Source organism: Anticarsia gemmatalis, chromosome 1 (genome assembly GCF_050436995.1).
Source record: "Anticarsia gemmatalis isolate Benzon Research Colony breed Stoneville strain chromosome 1, ilAntGemm2 primary, whole genome shotgun sequence".
Classification (NCBI taxonomy): domain Eukaryota; kingdom Metazoa; phylum Arthropoda; class Insecta; order Lepidoptera; family Erebidae; genus Anticarsia; species Anticarsia gemmatalis.
Genome location: NC_134745.1, coordinates 10,516,709 through 10,535,276, shown reverse-complemented (window position 1 = coordinate 10,535,276; position 18,568 = coordinate 10,516,709). Strand labels below are relative to the sequence as shown.

The following is an 18,568-nucleotide window of genomic DNA, read 5'->3' as shown; positions in this document are numbered from 1 at the left end:
TGTTTAACTCCATAATATTTATCATCATACGTTGAACACATTAGTATGAAGCAATCAAATCTTAAAGCATTTTAGTCAAAGTAATCTAATCTCGCCGTAGAATAGCAAATATGAATGATATTAGTTAGTGCAAGCGTTAGTTCACCAAATAGATTGCAAAACTTTCACCCAGACATAACGTCATCATATATAAGGTATAGCACGGATGAAAGCTCTTAGGGGTAATATAAATGAAAGTTCCATTAAAACTTGTTCAGTAGTTTTTAAGGATTGCAAACAAAATTAAAAGATCGTAAAACTTTTACTTGAGCCTTCAGTGGTTTGTGCGCTGCAGTACTTCGCTGTTTTATTTTGTTAATAACTTTATATTTTTTACAAAACACCGCTACCTGTTTTGTTTACTCTTTATTGTATATAATTTATTTTACATTTTACCAATTATCACACACTTCTCTGGAATATTTACCATTATATAGATAACATTCGATCGAAAATTTACACGTTTGCACCCCCAAAGCTATCACCATTTTTATTAGATTTTCAAATCGTATATTTTCATGTCACGCTTACTATAAATAAAGTTTAAGTATTTTATTTTTCTTTTCATGTGTGTACTGTAGGAGTATTTTAATAAATAATTAGACTCTTTAAAAAGAAAAACCAAATTGAAAAATTTTCCTAAATTCCAGACGGCCCTTAAACCACACGAAATAAATTAAAAAAAGAATCTGTAATGCGCTCTTTAAATGAACATTGCTTGTTTTGTATATTAACGTTTTGTTTATTGCACTCTTACTACAAAGCTATCTAAAATATACAACAAATTTATAAATAAATTCACTCCAAAGGTAACACCAATTGTTATATTTAACTTCAAGCGCTAAATACAATGTTGTTTCAATCAAATTTGATAGCGCGCCTAATAAAGAACATTAAACAAACAACTATTAGTACATAAAGCTGGAAATAAAGCAACAGTACAAGTGTACACGGTCGTTCACAATCAACTCCACAATAACTACGGCTATTTAAAACTCACTCTATTTTATAACGTTCACGTGAACGCCACTCGTTACAATTAATACTCGCAATCTATTTGATTTTACAATTTAACAGCAAATTAATTTACTTGTTTGTGTATTTTTATTTAAAATTGTATATATTGTACTACTATTCATCCGTGATTTCAATTAAAATGCAAGTAAATCTTCACTTTTAATTCTATACACTCGGGAATATGACAATTAAAAACTCTTTAGCTCGTAACTTTCAATGCGAGCTAATAGTAGTAGAAAGGTTGAGAATGTAACGTTAAAAAATACGAAACAACAATAAGAAAACAGAATAAATACATAGTTAATACAAGTAATAGTAAAATATAAGATAGTATCACAATAATTATAATAACCACTTAGTACAATGAGTGAGTACAGTACTTGGTACTTTCATCTTAAAATTAACAAAATTTCGAATAAAATGACCCCAATCAAATGCACAAAATCTCATATTCAGCGACATAATTGAATCAAAACTATTTTTAAACTGGAAATATAACAGCTAATAATTAAAACACTGCGAGTGATTTCATATTTTAAATCTCTGATGGATAGCGCGGAAAACGTTTTAAGTTTTAATTTACCGAGTGAACTAAAATACGATGACCCCGTATGAAACGTGCGAGTGTTCCATAAACCGCTACAATTAACTATCTACAAGGATATTGGCATATATGGACACAGGACGCTATGCCACCGACCGACCTAGTGTACCTACTGTTATTGTTACTATACAGACAGATACTGAACACTTTTGATATAATCATTTTATCAGTTGAATAAAATATATTTTGATAATAACAGTTTAAGATGGATAGATTGATTTTTTTACAGATTTTGATTATTGTAGTTTATCAAAGATATGATTGTGAAAGAATATATAATTAAAAGAACGGTTAATGTAATATTTACTTTTACAGGCAGAAATATTAACATACTAATAAACTATAAAAATAATATTTTTTTACGTCGTTGACGGTCAACTCCTAAACTGTAATATTTTTAATTTATCACTTTAATCGTTCTACTGTTGAGGGATTTGAATATAATATCAAACTTAATTAACAACCGTGTTCTGCAAAAAAAAACATATTAAGTTCAAAATAAAAGAATAAGTCATTGACCACCACACTGGCAAAGTGTAAATAGTCACACACACAATAAAAAAAAAAGAAATTCTGCGGTAAACGCACAATCTACCAGAACGCGAAATAAAGTAAAAAAACTATGTAAGTTTCAATCGCATCCTTTAATCTAGTAAAACCTCCTCACTAGCCCTCATCCCCCACACAACTTGGTTCCGGTTTAATCTGCCTCGATTTAATTATTACTTTCTTTTTAAATAGACCGATGTTGCCAGTCCTTGCTGAATTTTTATTTTAACGCTAACTACAGACTATGTACATATTCTATCGGTTTTAGGACGGTATTTTTTTTTGTACTATATTTTATATTACATTATTAATACGGTATGATATAAAATCAAAAAAAGTATAGTCCACTAGTCATTTTGTTGAAAAAAGTTAAGATCTCAAATTCTATTCTTTCATATCTACTCAGTAAAACATTAAAACAAAAACATAAACGTGCTATGACAAAACTATCTATAAAAATGATAAACATAAACAATAAAACGTATCTATACATAGAACCTGTAGTGAAAGTGATACAATCCGTACTAGTTACAATCGTAACTCAATTAAGTGTTTCGTAGAACCGTAGCCACTTTGCACACGGCAGCGTAGCATCTCGCGTAGTATGCGCTACGAGCTGTGTGTAGTACGACAGCCTATGCGATGACGCTCGTGTAACCTTATTAATTTTCTAATAACAATTTATTAAAATTGTATATTATGTAGTTTTGAATATTTTTATAAAGTAATTTTTTTCTGTAGGCATAGTAATATTTATACAATACTTAATGGTACTAACGAATGTGAGGTGTTTTAATTCCAAACTTCGGCCAACTAGAATTAATGTATAGCGTGAGGTAGTTCCCGAATAACGGAATTACCATTTTATAACAATGCGGTTTATTGATGAGTAAATTAATTAGACTATTTCAGCAAAGTGCGGCTAATTAGTGATCGGACTATCACACGCGCTACCAGCGCGGAGCGTTTTCATGAAATTTACCGACCGACTGAACCAAATAACGTGTTAATCTTTATTAAATACCAATAAATTGCTTAGTGACCATTCCAGCCCACGAAGTAATGCCATTTTTAATAGAATAAACCAACGTAGATTAACAAAAACGTAATCGCATAAAAATAATTGAGACATAAATTAGATGTTCGTCAATTAAATTGGTTTTCATGGGAGGTGGTGTCGGGCGCGCCGCGTACAAACAGCCAAATGAAACTAGTTATGATCTGTTTCCACAACGTAAATATTTGCCGAGCGGCACGCGGCGCGGGGCACATGTCAAAGGCGCCGGCTCCGGTATTGATCTAGAGCGGGGGAGGGTGTCACACGGGGGCGCCGCGGGCGAAGGCGCGGGCCGCGGGGCGGGCGCGGCGCGGGGCGGGGGACTCGCCGTACTACGGAGGCTGCCTTACGTAAGGGCGCAGCGCGTCTGACACCCTGTCTGCCAGCACTCGCCGACGCTGATTAATAAAACAACCGTTATCGACTCGCTGCAACTCAGATATCATCGGCTTCTATCTCTAATGAATTAACTTTAACAGCCTCTGTTGCCGATTCCTATCATCGTGGGGATAATGAAAAGATGTAAGCGTTGAGGCTGCGCGGCCCGACCGACGCTTCCCGGCTAAATGCGGAAGGGAAGCTCGCCATTTTCCTCAACACTTGTTCTTTTCAGGCGCTTCATCATTTCTTGTTTAATCATAATAAATTAAATTGTGCCTGCCACCATCCACCCTAATTAAACAGCAATCATAAATTAGATAAGTAATTTAAAAGGTCCCTTTGATGCAGCCTGTTTCGTCCGTTCAATTCCCTGCGTTTCACTAAGTCACAGTATTTTAAACAGAAATTTGTCATACGCAAAGGAATGATATTAAATTCAGGTGAAACGTAAATCGGTTTACCCCCGCCCCGGCCGACGAAACCCTATGCTCAGCGCCAGGGTTAAACCGATTACAGTAACAAGATATTTTAAGCGGATCACTGCAGTGTTAAGACCCTTTTCTCCTATGTGATTAGTTTGCAAAAACTAATCACATAGTTTTAATAGCAGTTCTTCAGGCACAAGAACACAACATATACCACTTTGACGCAGCCCATGTGATATAACATTGTCTCGCTGCTAAACTATTTGTCTGCACAATTCCGTCGTTTATATTCTCATGAAAATGTACTTACTCTCTCAAAATTTGGTAAGTCAGTACGACCAAAGTTTTTAAAAAGAAAAGTCGAAAATCTAGTCGTAATAGGTTTGAAAAGTCATTTAGTAGAAGGGAGGCTCTCGCCGGCGAGTCCCATGTAACGGCGTGTAACGGCCCGGAGACGCCGCAGGCTCCGTGCCGCGCACCTGCCGGCCACCGAAACGTACATTTTAAATAATTCTAAATTCCGAACCGGTGCCGGTGACGGCCGAACTTGGGCGAACAATGCCCGCGAAACATTCCCTGATTGCTAATGAGGACATTGTGGAACAACTTGAATTAAACGAAACGGAATAAGGAAATAAGAGCTAAGTTTCGTCCAAAAATTCGGTCAACCGTTCCCGACTTTTACATTTCCTTTATTATTCCTTATTACTTATGTTATCAGCGCACTTTGAAGTACTTCGAGCTGATGTGTTGCGATAAAAAAATGAGAGGGACAGAACATTAGAAGAGCCCTATTTTAGGTACATAATTGAAAAGTTACAAATAAGAAATCTTCCTCGTAACTAAAATTTACTTACTAGCGCAAGTAATTAAACAAAGAATTTTTGCATGAAAACACAAGATCACAAAAAATAAATAGGTACTACCTACTCATGTAAAAATTCAAACTTGATATAACTTAATATTAAACATAGACAAAATTGATGGCTTAACGTCTAGACGACGTCTGCTCCTACTTCATTTCGTTTGAGAGGAGGAGCCATCGATTTCTCATCACTACTGCAGGACCGGGATAATCCCGCACAGATAGAGGGCTTTGAGCTTAACAACATACCTAAATGCTTACACTACGGAAAAGCACTTTTTATATAAAATTGGAATTTCCCTTACGTAAATTGGAATTTTTCAGTCAGCACTTAATGTAAAAATATGAAAGAATTTTATCCTTGAAATACCTTTGAAGTTTCGATATCGTATTTCTAATATATTAAACGGTTGTATGACTATTTTTATAAAGTAATTAGTGCTTGAAACCGTAGATCTGAGATTCTTTGCATTTAACTCATAACTGCACGCGATAATGAGTTAAATAGGCTAAATTATAAAAATTTGTAACTTGTAAATTTTTTAAATTGGTGAACACATTGACGAAAAATGTATAGCATTACGTAAAATGTATCTATCTCACGTCACAGTCAGAATTAGAACACGTAAATATTTTAAGAGCTCACTCCGAGCAAAAGCATTCCAGACTACTATCGTTGGTAGTATTTCAAAAATAGTAATATCAGAAACTATTTTGGTATCTGAACGAACTGAAATCTACATATAAGTATATTTTATAACTTTAGCGTCTTTGAATGAGCTTGAGCAAAATTGGTTTGAAGTCTAATATAGTAAAATATGGTTGATATATATTCTCGGTGTCCACAGCTAAGCAGTAATCTATAAAAACTTTGACTCGTAAAAGGTATGCGCAAGGAAGGTTATATTGATGGGTACACATTTTCAATCGCGACCCGGCGCCGGCAGGTATCGGCCGAGCCATTAATTAAATAGGACTCATCCCCGAACAATGATGGCTATACATTAATATTGTCGTGTTGCGACAAATACAAATTGTACGAATGTAACGCGCTTGTACCGAATAAGGGGTGGTGAACGAAGTGGAAAAAAATGCTTAACCTGCTTCCCTTGATCACATTTACTTCCCCGTCACAGACTTATGATGAATGTTTAAATATTTCCCAGCGAAATTCTCAAATTCGTTTCGTCAGTCTTTTTTACTTATTATTTTACGTAAATCGTACTTTTCCACTCGTAATTGCTTGTAAGAGGTTTTGTTTTTCAATTATTGTATTATGCTTAGTAATTTCGAGTAACAACTGTAAAACATTTGTTTCAGAGTCAAAAATTGGGCGTTAAAATTTGGCGTGGACCTTTGGGAGTTTGGAAGACATTTTACGAAAATGAATCAAATACAAAACGTAAGTAAACAATTATCTTGTTATGACTTTATAAGGTATACATTGTTACGCCAATCAACGTAGAGTAAAACGCAATAGTTGACAGCAAATTGTTTCTAAACCTACGATTTTGGAGCATTAACAGTTCGAGACGGAACTCTTCCTTTAATACTGGATAAAAGCTGCAAACGGAACTCGAACTTAAAAAGAAACATAAAAGTTTCCATTCCCTAAGAGTCGTGCGTGAAAGGCACGTGCGATTTTTCCCTCTTGAAGGCGGTAGGAAGCGGCGAGAGAGCGTGTAGCATAGGAACCTGTTCGGTCTGACGCGTACGAACAAAAAGTACGAGGCCGGTGTCGGCATCTAGCGGCCACCCTTCGCAACCACGACCCAGTTACGTGACCGGCCACAAGATACGGATAGAGACGACTGTTCCCAAAGCATAGCACTGCTTACTTATCGATACATCTTGATAGCTAATGGTTTTAATTAGTCCGTATTTGTTATGTTAGCTGGACTCTGAGCATTTTATTTTTGTACGCTTTGATACGGTTATTTAGTTATATTGATATCATTTTTTCGGCTTACAAAGGCTCAGAATTTAAAATATGTAGTTATTTGATACCATCATTATTTCTAATTTCTACTTTGTAGTAACTTTACTCTTATCCGTTCATGCTTAAATGTACCTACCTACTACAGTAAAATAGTTGGTCCTTACATTTAAGCACATCTCTAGAATTGCGAAACGTATAGCTAACTTATGATTTTTATTCTAATAGAGTTGAAAAGTACGAATATGCTAGAGTCACGGCCATTACTTTTTATTTGAAGGTGATTTGAAAAAATTGAAAAACATAAGTTGTCTGTAAAATTATTTATTTAGTCTAGACGCTGTAACGGTCACAGAACAACTTTTATTGCACACTTATAAGAAGAAAGATACCTCCCTCGTTAGTGTATCTCGATAGTTTGTGCAAGTCATTTGTTTACATTTATCAATATCGATAGATATGTGTAAGCATTTTGTAGATCATTACCCTTTTCATAAAGATTCACGTTTGATGATCATGACACCTTTTATCTAGGAATACAGCTCAATTACTGAAACCTCTACAAGGTCATGTTAAGCATATAAATTGAATCTTTTGTCAGCGTGGTACTGTGTAATCCAGTAAGGGACGTTTTTCACTGAAAATTCATCACGTCAGTGAGACTACGGTCAAAATTTCGAACATACAAAATGTAATAAAACCGAGAAATGTATAATGACATATAGATAGGTACTTATAAAAGCACATCGTCACAATGTATCGCTATAATAAAACAATCAAAATTCTGTGTAGATGGCCAGCGCGTCCAAGTAATATGATGTTTCGCGAGAAACTTGGCCATCGCAACTTATTCAATATTACCCGCCCCCCGATCGGCCGCGCGCGTGCTGCCCTCTACCGCTCACACCACGATAAATCATTTATATTATTAACTTTCTTATTTATTTATTAGCTTCTCTGTTGTTGTGGCCTGACCTCTATCTAATATACTTTCTTTATTAATGTTCGCTTCATATAAGCTTTCTATTGTGCTCATAGTACTTAAGATTATATTACAGTTTTATGACAATGTTTAACTATTGAATAGTTAAAGCCTTTGTTTAAGTAATACCTATTTGGTACATTACATATTGTCATATTTTTCACAATTTACATTAAGATCTTTAACAGTTGAAAGTAGTAGAGAAGTGCTATTGTAGTAGAGTAGAAGCTAAGTTGGTAAAGTAAACGTATAATAAAATCACAAGAGTTCCTAACGCCGAGTGTCGAGTGCATTGAAAACAATCGACGAACTCAATTGTGTAGCAATGGACAACAAAATGGTCACAAGCTCGCACATTCATTTCTGAGCTTGTATCTCGTGTTTACCTTGCTCCACATCACACAAAGGGAGCGTCGAGCGACCTAAACCCACTACAGCGTGAAGGTCCAGCCTTCACTATTCACCGTAGAATCAAATTAGGTTAAACTCGGCGCATCCGCCAGAGTGCGCCAGTTGCGGCTCCGCGCTTCCGCTCCCGCCCGCGCGCTTCAAAACGTTACAAGTGGACAATTGAAATTAGTGGAGTTTGTAAAGCTTTGTCTCCAAATTTTATTAATGTTGTTACTTTTGAGCTCTAATTAGGCAGCTTGATACTTCTACCCCTCTAGAGGCACTTTTATTTTATTTGGGAATTCGTAGAAATCCTGAAGTGTTAAGGCTTAAGCTTCGTTTTGTTTTCTTGTACACATTTCAACATTTGTAATAACGCAATATATCTACTTTTATGCTTTCCGTGAGTAGGTTTTGATTAATGTTCATACAACACGAGGATTGTGCACTGCTGCACATTTGTGGGTACGCTGTGTACACATAAATTTGCGTGAAGCTCATCAGATATTCTGCAGCAGCGCGTGTAGGTAACACGTTCTCGCTCGGAATCACTGCTTCTGCTTAGATATTGTAGCAAGAAAATTTTCCTCCATAGAAAATATTTTATGAAACACAGTACGTACATAATTTGCTTTGAAGGCTCCAGAAAAAGAGTTCAGAAGCGGCATCGTAATTAAATAACGACGGAAATATTTCAAAAACGCATTCGCCGCTGCAATAATCTGATTCAAAATGAAGTTTTACAGAGAAATGAATCTTCAGAATGCTCAATCTCGACATTCTAACGAGAATATGAAATTCCAAGGCGCAGGCTCGTCTCGCTTGCGCCTTTCGAAAACTTAAATTTCATTAGTAACACATTTTTAATTAATCGCCACTACGTATTAAAAGTTTGGCGTTTTGGAAAGCCGTTGTAATTAAAATTTAATTGGCGAGGACGAAATTTTGTCCCCTGAGGTAAGTTAGCACGTAATACATTTTAACGGCAGGTTCATTGAATAGGGGAGTGATAAGGTCGATAAAAACTTTACCCTTTTGCTTTATATATGAGAGAGCATTTGAGAGCAATATCATATATCTGGATAAGCTTTTTAGAAGGCGTTCACACGACCGGGAGTTGAACATTATATTGATGTTATTGACGAATTACTGTGTTCTGTTTTCAATTCGTCTCATTTAAATTATCTTTCTTAACTGTGATTTTCTTCTGCCTGTAAACTGGAATATGCATCAAAACAACAACATACGTTCCACATACATATGTACAAACCACATTTACAAACACTAAACATCAGCTTGAAACTATAAAATCATCAAAAGTGAAGGCAAACGTCGGCGGTACACGAGAGAATCCGCAGTGGAGAATAAGTACGTAGTAGGAAGCAAAGTGCGTTGTATTTCGAGAGCGTTTGTTTTCCCGTCCCATTGTGGTCCACGGTAGCGAACACCTTTCATTCTTTGTGAAACTTGTGCCCGAAGAAAAGCGTCCATCCTTGCGTTACACATAGCCATTCACATTTTCGTAGCGGCATGGTAAAAAGGAATCCTTTCAAATATTCTGTTTTGTATTTAAAAGTTGAACACAACTTTCCACTTATTTTGTAGCCTAAAAATTGTTATTAATGTGACTAACAGGGTGATATAAAGCATTTTTTTAGATACTAAGACTATGAAGTTAATTCGTACCGTTAAAAAAACTTTTAAATTTTGTAGTTATCAATCTAATTACTAAGTGGAATTTTGACAGTAGTTTTCATACTTTTTATATCATTTTACTTTGTAGATCCATATGTTTAGTATACAAATGTGACAAACAGAACTCATCTATACTTAGTTATAACAATAAAGATACTTGATTAAAGTTGATAATGTCAAGCGAACCAAAGAAAACATTGTGTGATCGCGCTAGTCACCGTGTCATGTTAGATTTTAATCGTTACTTTGTTGACTTAAAATATCAGTTGTTACTTACCTACTCAACGCCTACGGTCCGGCACCTTCAAATAAAAACACCGACCTCCTCAAGTGTTGTAATCTCTTACGTAGGTGGTAAAATAAAAGAAATTAAATTGAACGAACCAATATTATTCTCCTAATGAAAATAAACAATAAAAACGAAATACGATTCCGCACAATTTGAGCTGCTATATTTGTTTTATAAGAACTGTTAAATGAAACGTTTATGGTGATAGATAGTATAACATTTATGTGAGACTTCGATGTAAGAAGTCTTTAGTATTTGGGTTCTTCGGCTATACAAGAAGAAACACCAATATAAAAAAGGATTGTATCACGGCTACGTATCGTCCGCGACTGCCATTATTTATTTCCTATGTATCGGAACTGTTAAAAGGCGCACCCACCTAATATATTTGCGATCGGCTCGCGGGTTTTGGAATTCACTAAGGATTGTAAGGCATAAGGCGATCCCGCCCTTTTCACTACCTACTTTTTGTTGGTAAATGGAGTTCTGTTGTGCGCATGAAGCACAAATGCGGCCGAGTGCCGGCCGGAGTGGAAAATCCTGTCCGGCGCGGCAAGAAACCGACGGACGGACCGCCGACCGTGACGTGGCGTTTTTACTGCTATTATTTAACATAGTTGCTTATTCAACTGTCCTAGATAAGGTTTATTAATGTTAGAGGTAAATATACAACCCGGCAATGGATGAAAAACGATGGGTTTCCTATTGACAGGTATATAATTCTTAACCTAATGTTGTGTTGGGTTATTGAGGGCGATCCCTGTTCATTGAACTTTAACTTTTTCGTAAATGATATAAAGTTATAGATGCAAGTTAAATATTAACAATAGTACCAGAAACAATTTTATATTTTGTGCTCATCCTAATAGTTTCATAATAAGAATGAGCGTTATATAGAATCTACAATCATATACATTGTAGATGATTTGAAAAAACCATATAAGAATGTATTTATTTACACTATACTTCGTTGCCGTACGTTACTTGTCCAAATGGACATCAAAAACTCAGTGACAAACCAAATAACGGATTTCCCATCGTACCTGTCTAAAAACCGAGTGTTTTAATTGAGTAACAACAAAACTACTGTATAGAATTGCAGTGAGTCATATAGAGGGAGGCGGCACTGTCAATCGATTGATCCTGGGTTATTGCCATAGGGTATTGGCACATGTCGAACTCGTGCCAAACTTTAAACTGTACCTTGTCATGTATTATGTTATGTTAGTTGTTCAACAACAACCAATATACCCGAGTGTTTCACCACATTATGTATGTACTGCTAATGTATCTATATCCGTACCCAATTCAACGAATCACAATGTTTCAACTAACAGTCCAATTCGTCTTATGCCGACAAGATAGTAATAGTTAACCTAATATATACTTACTTATTATATAACTAATAGAATAAAAAATATATGAAAATTCAAGCGTGAGAAAGTTGTATTTTAATCTATGAGCAGTTTATAATCATATCACAAGAATTTGACCCTAATACCAACAATTATTAACAATAAATTAAAATAGTTGAATATATAGTATTAATCAGAGGTCCGCGAGGGTGGTGTTGACACACAAAGCGGATTAAATTAACTGCCTTAATTGAATTTAGGTTGGTTGTTAGCCAATGTGTCGGGTCCCTGGGTGGGCGAGCGTTATGCAAGCGGCCGTCCTCGCCGTCCTCGGCTTCCTCGCCGCCGCGACACTGCCGCCCGCCCAATGCCCAACTGATTAAATTACGAATTAAATACAACTACCCGCCTAGATATTTGATAGTCGACCAATTTTAGACGACATCATCCTCCTGATTGAAGATTACTTGAAGATTCTAGCAACTGTATTATAGTAAGTTATAGTTTTCTGTTCGTTTATGACTAAATTAACGATGGCAATGATTACTCAATTAAAGTTGCGGTGCTTTTGTATAAGTAAAACACCAAATTATTATATCTTTCAAAACTTAAAAAAAAACTATTAAGTGTTTCTATTCTTGACCATTTTACGAGTAATTCACAAATTATTGAAAAACAACTTACTCGAGATTTAAAACATCGCCGTATCCTTTAACGTATAAATGTACCCTAATTAATTCTCTAACACAAACACACTGAGATTTATATTCTTTGTTACTCCTACCAGCGGCATCTTTAATAGAAATTGATTCCATTAAAATAATAAACGAGGTCGGACGATTAACAGCGGCCATCCCATACATAATGCAGGTCTGTGGTTCGACCCTCGGCTCGGTAAATTCTCCCTCACGAGACGCACGCGTGTATGTAAGCAGATTTTTGTTTATAGACACTTCAACGTGTTTTATAATTCTAGGCTTAATATACATTTCTTGTTTTTTCATTTTGATTCAATACGGGATAATACAAAATAACATATTTAGATTTAAGTTTTATATGATTTTGAAACGTTTTGTTAAATCTTTTGGAAAACGGCAGCACAGCTAAACATCATCGGCATGTGAATGATTTTATTGGCAGTTGTTTGAACTCCAATAAGGTTGTATGCCTCCATTCATGTATAGTTTGACCGCGCGCGTTGGCAGCCCTGTGCCCCTGTGCGCCACAAATAGGCCGCGTATAGGGCGGGATCAAATCAAATATCCGCCGGCTCGCGACCCTTCCTCTACTAACTACGAGACACTCTATTTACGCAATTAATACCCTTTTTCCTTCAATAAATACGAATAATTTAATTAGTGTGTTCAAGCATCACAAAGGCTATTTCATACTTTTGTTCTCTTTGAATTGAAGTATACGATCGGATTTTACAGAGCTGTCAATTAACACAAAATCGAATTATCTGCCCGACTGTACGATCCGAGCGAGGTATTGAACTGCACTTGAGCTTTTCCCCTTTTTAAAGCTCAAGTAAGCTATCGATTAAATGGGATCTCCGGGTGTCGTTGAAGACAATGTAATATGAAGGGGAGTGCCTTGTCGTGGACAGCGGACGGACGTCTCTATGGCGCGCCGCCATTTCCCATCCGCCGCCGAAGGTACCCTTAAAACGAACTTTATTGAGTAAGCGGCAGCTGGTTTCCCATAAAAAGTAGTTCCGCCGATCTATAAACGACATATTCCTTTTTATTTTCTTATTCTTTCATCTAATAGATGTATCTAGCTTACTTTCTCACATAACTGAAACAGATCTATAGGTGAGATCCTTGAAACAGTGGCTCGGTGGTAACGTTAATAAAAAATATTATAAGCAAAGTGAGGCGTCTCGTTAGATTTGATAGTACAACAAAGGCGACATCGGGCACATCCAAAATTCAATAACAAGGCAGCACGGAGCGGCCGCCTCTGCCGAATAACAATAATTTGGCAGCCAGCATCCGCCAAATTCCGGATGTGTTCGTTCCATTTTTAAATTTGACAGGTCTCGGGTTGGTCGCGCGCCGCCGCCGCCGCGCCGCCGCCCGCCATGTTGGGAACCAATAACTCAACGCGTAATGTAGCGCGAATGCGACACGATTGTTGTCATTTTCACAAATTATGCGAACGCTACATGCCTGCCAATGTTTATCTGTGCTCGTGAAACCATTAAATTACGCGTGCTCTACGCAGATATTACTTGCACTAGTCTATTTGCTGTGAACTATTGTTATTTTATATGTATTTGCTGATGAAAGATAACGCTTGCAATTTCATGATCTCTACACCTAGTATATGAGCTAGGTACACTTATTTGTAGTAATAAGGCAGCTGGCTTATATGAGATTTAGTCGGAGTCTTGCCTAAATAACTAAGATATGCTTGTTCCACGGACCTCGACCTCGTCCTGTTACGAAATTGCTATAATCGCCGCCCTTCTGGCTGCGGTCTGATGGTTACTGTGTGATACGATGGATAAATGGATTCAAGCGCTTTTATCAACCAACGAACACGTAACAATCTTACCGAGAGCAACAACTTGAAACGCTAACACAATTACAAAACGCATACAAAAATACTTAAATAAATCGCTAGTACTAAAATAACAAACTCAATTTTCAGTTATTTAAATGATAATGTCACATTGTAAAACGTCACGCGTTCGTAGAGCTTCGTAGCACGCGCTACGGATGCTACGAAGTCCGTAGTCATGCAATATATTAAACGTGGATATACTTTTGTGAGTTAGTTTCCTGAACTTTCTTGTACTGATGGTTGTGTGTGTGTGTGCAGAAATACCACGAGTACAACGTGGACGTGGTGCGCAAGGACGGCCTGCTGCTGGTGCGTGAGCTGGCTGCCGAGGTCAAGAACCACATGGACTTCAAGATCAACGCCGTCATGGTGAGTACATGAGGATCTCTTTTTTGTTAATTTTTTTGACAACTCACACACGGTGTGATTTTAAATTAAACAGAGCTTGTACTATGGTAACCAAATAACTGATAAACATACTTATATACTTCTAAATACATACTTATACCGATAAACAAATTGACAACCAGTCTCAGAACAAATAGTCCTGCTCATCACACAAAGATTTGTCCCGGGCGGGATTCGACCCACCACACGCGGCGCTACGGTTATTGCGGCGAGATAACCACTTTAACCGCTGTGCCAAACGTACAGTTTTATTTTATGCAACGTAGCTACTAATTTCATATACAATTTTATATAGCAAAGATGATGCAATGAGGAACACTTTACGGGTACTATTGCATCAGGTAGAAGGCTCTATCTCCAAGCCGTAAATCACACTTTATGCCCAGATCTGACTGTGTATCAGTGTAGGTACTGTGTGTTAATATAATTGATTTCATAATTGACATGTTTGTAAAGCCTTCCAATAAAAGAATCATTATTTAGGAAAGTATTTAAAAAAATGCTTTTTTACATATAAAATAACCATCGATTCTGAAGTAATTTTTGTGCTTCACAATTCCTATAACGTTAATTTTTCGTCGTTTTATCTGCGTCGCAAGTATTTCCTTTGAAATTCCAACAATTTTAATGAAAAGGGTTAATGTTTTAGTGGAGATACGTTCAGGCAAAGGTGAATTGTAAAAATACAATTAGAAGTACTTGTGAAGGTAAAATGTACGGAGAGAATACGATATCTTGTTGGTACTTATAGTTTATTGAATGGAATAAATTAATTGTTAATTCTATGACTACCAACTTCTCATATCAATTCTTATTTTGCTTTTAACTGATACTTTAAACTGATATATAAATGCTGCAACAAACAGTTTTTCGGAAACTTTTAACGGCACAGTTCATAATATCAAAACCGCAATTCACTTCTATTATGAATGCAAAAAATCACATACCTAATCTTTTGTTTCGTTGTATTTTATACATCTTGATGCATTCATCCCATAATGAATGTCTGAAACAGGGGCTAAGAAACACTTGAGCAGTATTAAAATCGCCATAAAATATTAGGCACTCTTACCTAATGGCGAGGCTTAGATAAGCTTCTCATTTGTATTTTGTCATGTCTCTTTGTTTACATTCAACAATAGCTGTTTTATTCGTTAGAAAAAACGAAAATAATATTTCATTGTGACATTTCGACTCAACAGATCTAAGATTATGCTCAATTCATTTAAACTTTAAAAAACTTTGAGGACGAAGCACCCAGTCAAAGTTTTAAAGATAATACAGTAACTGTAAAGCTCTAAAGTATCATCATAATTAGATGTTTATTGTTAAAGATGATAAATTATTCCGAGGTCTTTAATTGACATGTTAATCAAAAGATATTTTAATTAGGTTTTGACTTCTGAATTTCAGCAATCGTATATGAAATGAATACGAAAATTAAATACATTCCTATATAATAAGTTAAATATATATTCGCTTTAAGCACAAGATGTCTTTCCACATGTGTTCTTATTTCAAATCCTTTATTAGTTTCGATAGGTAGGGAGCTAGGGAGCATTGAAAGCGGCTCTACAATGTACCTCCGCTATAATCCCACGCAAGAACTTTAAGAGCCTACCTACGTAAATAAAATGTAATTGAATTTAATTAGTAGCGAGTTAAATTACTTAAGCCGAGTGTATTGCCTAGCGGTAGTGGAGGACGAGTGGATGTAACGTAGCATTACGTAGGCGTGCGTCGCGTCGTACACAGACCGCACACATCCCGCACACACGCCGCACACACCCCGCACACGAGCCGCACGACAGACGCGCGCCTGTGTTTGTGAATCTAGTGCACAATACAGAAATCCTTTCAAAGTGAATTGTCATGCGAGTCGAGATCGAGCGACGCTTACATTCCGTGTATTGAATCTAAACGGATCGTTGTCATACGTAGCTTTTAGTATCCGACGAATAAATATGAATACTGAATAAGTAAACCCGATAGACTGGCGAGAGTGGCGAGTCTTATTGAAACTTGTATATTGCCGATTATAACTAACGGCTTAATTCATTTAATAAATGGCATTAACTTGGTGAAACTTGACTAATTAAGATAACGATTATTCAGAGTGTTCTTGTGCCATTGTCGGGTTATTTTAATTAAACATCCCTAAGCCACAAATAGGCACTTTTCAATTTGAGTAACAAAAGCAATAAAACCGCGGCGCTCCATTTCAGTATAAAACTCAATAGGAATGTGTTAACGATGAGGCGGGCGAGTTGCGAATTGGAAGTACCGATATTGCGGTGACAGCGAGCGCGACGTCCCCCGACATTAACATATTCAGCGATGGTCGATGGTAAAGTTCTCGCGCCGCACCGCTCCACACCGCTCCACACTGCTCCACGCCGCTCCGCTCCGCTCGCTGAGCCCGCGTCCGCGGACACTCGTCTTCGAGATTTGCCCGCACCCGCTGATATTGGAATTCTTTTGAATCTCAACTAGTCCTCTGACTGCTGTTGCCTGGGCAACTTTCAGTCGTATGCAAAGTTGACAGTTTCGAGGGAATAAATCTCTCTGCGAACTGTATCTATTCTCTATGCAAAGCATACGTATATGTTTATACGTATGAACGGATTCGTCGCCCAAAGTTTTGTATAAAACACATCTATACATGTTTGTTCGGTAAGATCACATCGTACGTGAGTGAGTGACGCGCGGCAAGTCTTTAGATACCCATGTCGACATCTTTTCACTTAGACAAAGTTTGTTAAGCACTTACGTTTTGGTAAAACATGTAATAATTCAGGCCGTGAGAAGTTGTACGTAAAGTTTTATGAAGGAGCGCCGATGTTTGGAGTGTGAAAGCCAAGTTGAGCATGAGCCGCGGCGACGTAATTATTCGATCCGTGCCACCTCCCGCATGTCATTTGTGGTTTTTGTCCGCACGCCGACGTTCTCCTTTTCGTAAAAGTTCGTTTTTGTCGAATCGTCCCCCGCCATATCTAATGAAGGCCTACAGGATTCAATTAACCGGAGGGATTGGAATGTTTTGTGATTTGTACCCGGTACGGAATTCTATCAACGCGTTTCAATTCAAAGCCTTGCAGTCTTTGTGCAAATTAAATCGGTCAAAAAAACTGAAAGAATCGGCCTTGTTTTCGACTATGATTCTTCTTTACTAAAGTGCAAAACGCTGAAGTAAACTAAAATGACCGAAAGATTTGTAAACCTGTACTAGAAAAATGTCTGTTCGACACGATATGTCTTTCAATATTGTTCTTAAACATGAAGACTTAAGTCGTATGAACGGTGGCTACAGTGTGAGTACATAGTCGTGGGTAGAGGGAGGCGTGCTCACACTGCTCGCGCTCAAAGAGGGGCGTAGAACGCGGCGCGGTGCGGGGCCGGCGAATCTCGCTGAATGCACTCGTTCCTGTCTCTGTGTTTGCGTTCTGACTATGCGCTTCCAATTTGACGCATTGTTGAATGAACTCGAACCTTCTGTTAACATTGGACTTTTCAGCTACAAACGCTCCTTGTAATCTACTTTTTAATTTGTATTTCGAGCGCATGTTGCTCTTACTTCTTGTTTGTTTTCATGGTTTTCTGATATAAAGTTGGAAACAAGTGAAATTGAGAAAACACTTACAAAATCGGCAAATAATTATATATTTGTATTTAAAAACCAAATAGATGAAAGTGTTCACGATATACATATGAACTACAACAACAAAGCATATTAATTTAGGCTCTCATCCTCACACAAATTCCACGTTATTTTTATATAAACTATTTACCAGTACCTTCGTCATATCAAAGCATCTGATTCCTTTAAAGTTGAAGCATAGTTGAAATTCCTCTATGTACATGAACTTTAGAAACATTTCGGCGAAATTACCCGAGTAGCTCGGCGGGCGGCGGGCGGCGCATCGATTGAGCAATAAATCATAATAATATAATAGGTATAATGTAAACAGTGGCCGCGGGATGATGCCCACCCTCTAACCTCTGCCG

General features: G+C 37.0%; 1 protein-coding gene across 3 annotated transcripts in view; it reads left to right on the top strand.

Moving 5' to 3' along the window:
- Window positions 1-18,568, top strand: part of stol (voltage-dependent calcium channel subunit stolid) — a 55,210-nt gene that overhangs the window by 8,008 nt on the left and 28,634 nt on the right. For all 3 annotated transcript variants that reach the window (XM_076118713.1, XM_076118705.1, XM_076118722.1), the window contains exons 2-3: window positions 6,258-6,339; window positions 14,414-14,524. In XM_076118713.1, the coding sequence (XP_075974828.1) occupies window positions 6,258-6,339; window positions 14,414-14,524 (193 nt within the window). The remainder of the gene's footprint in view (window positions 1-6,257; window positions 6,340-14,413; window positions 14,525-18,568) is intronic.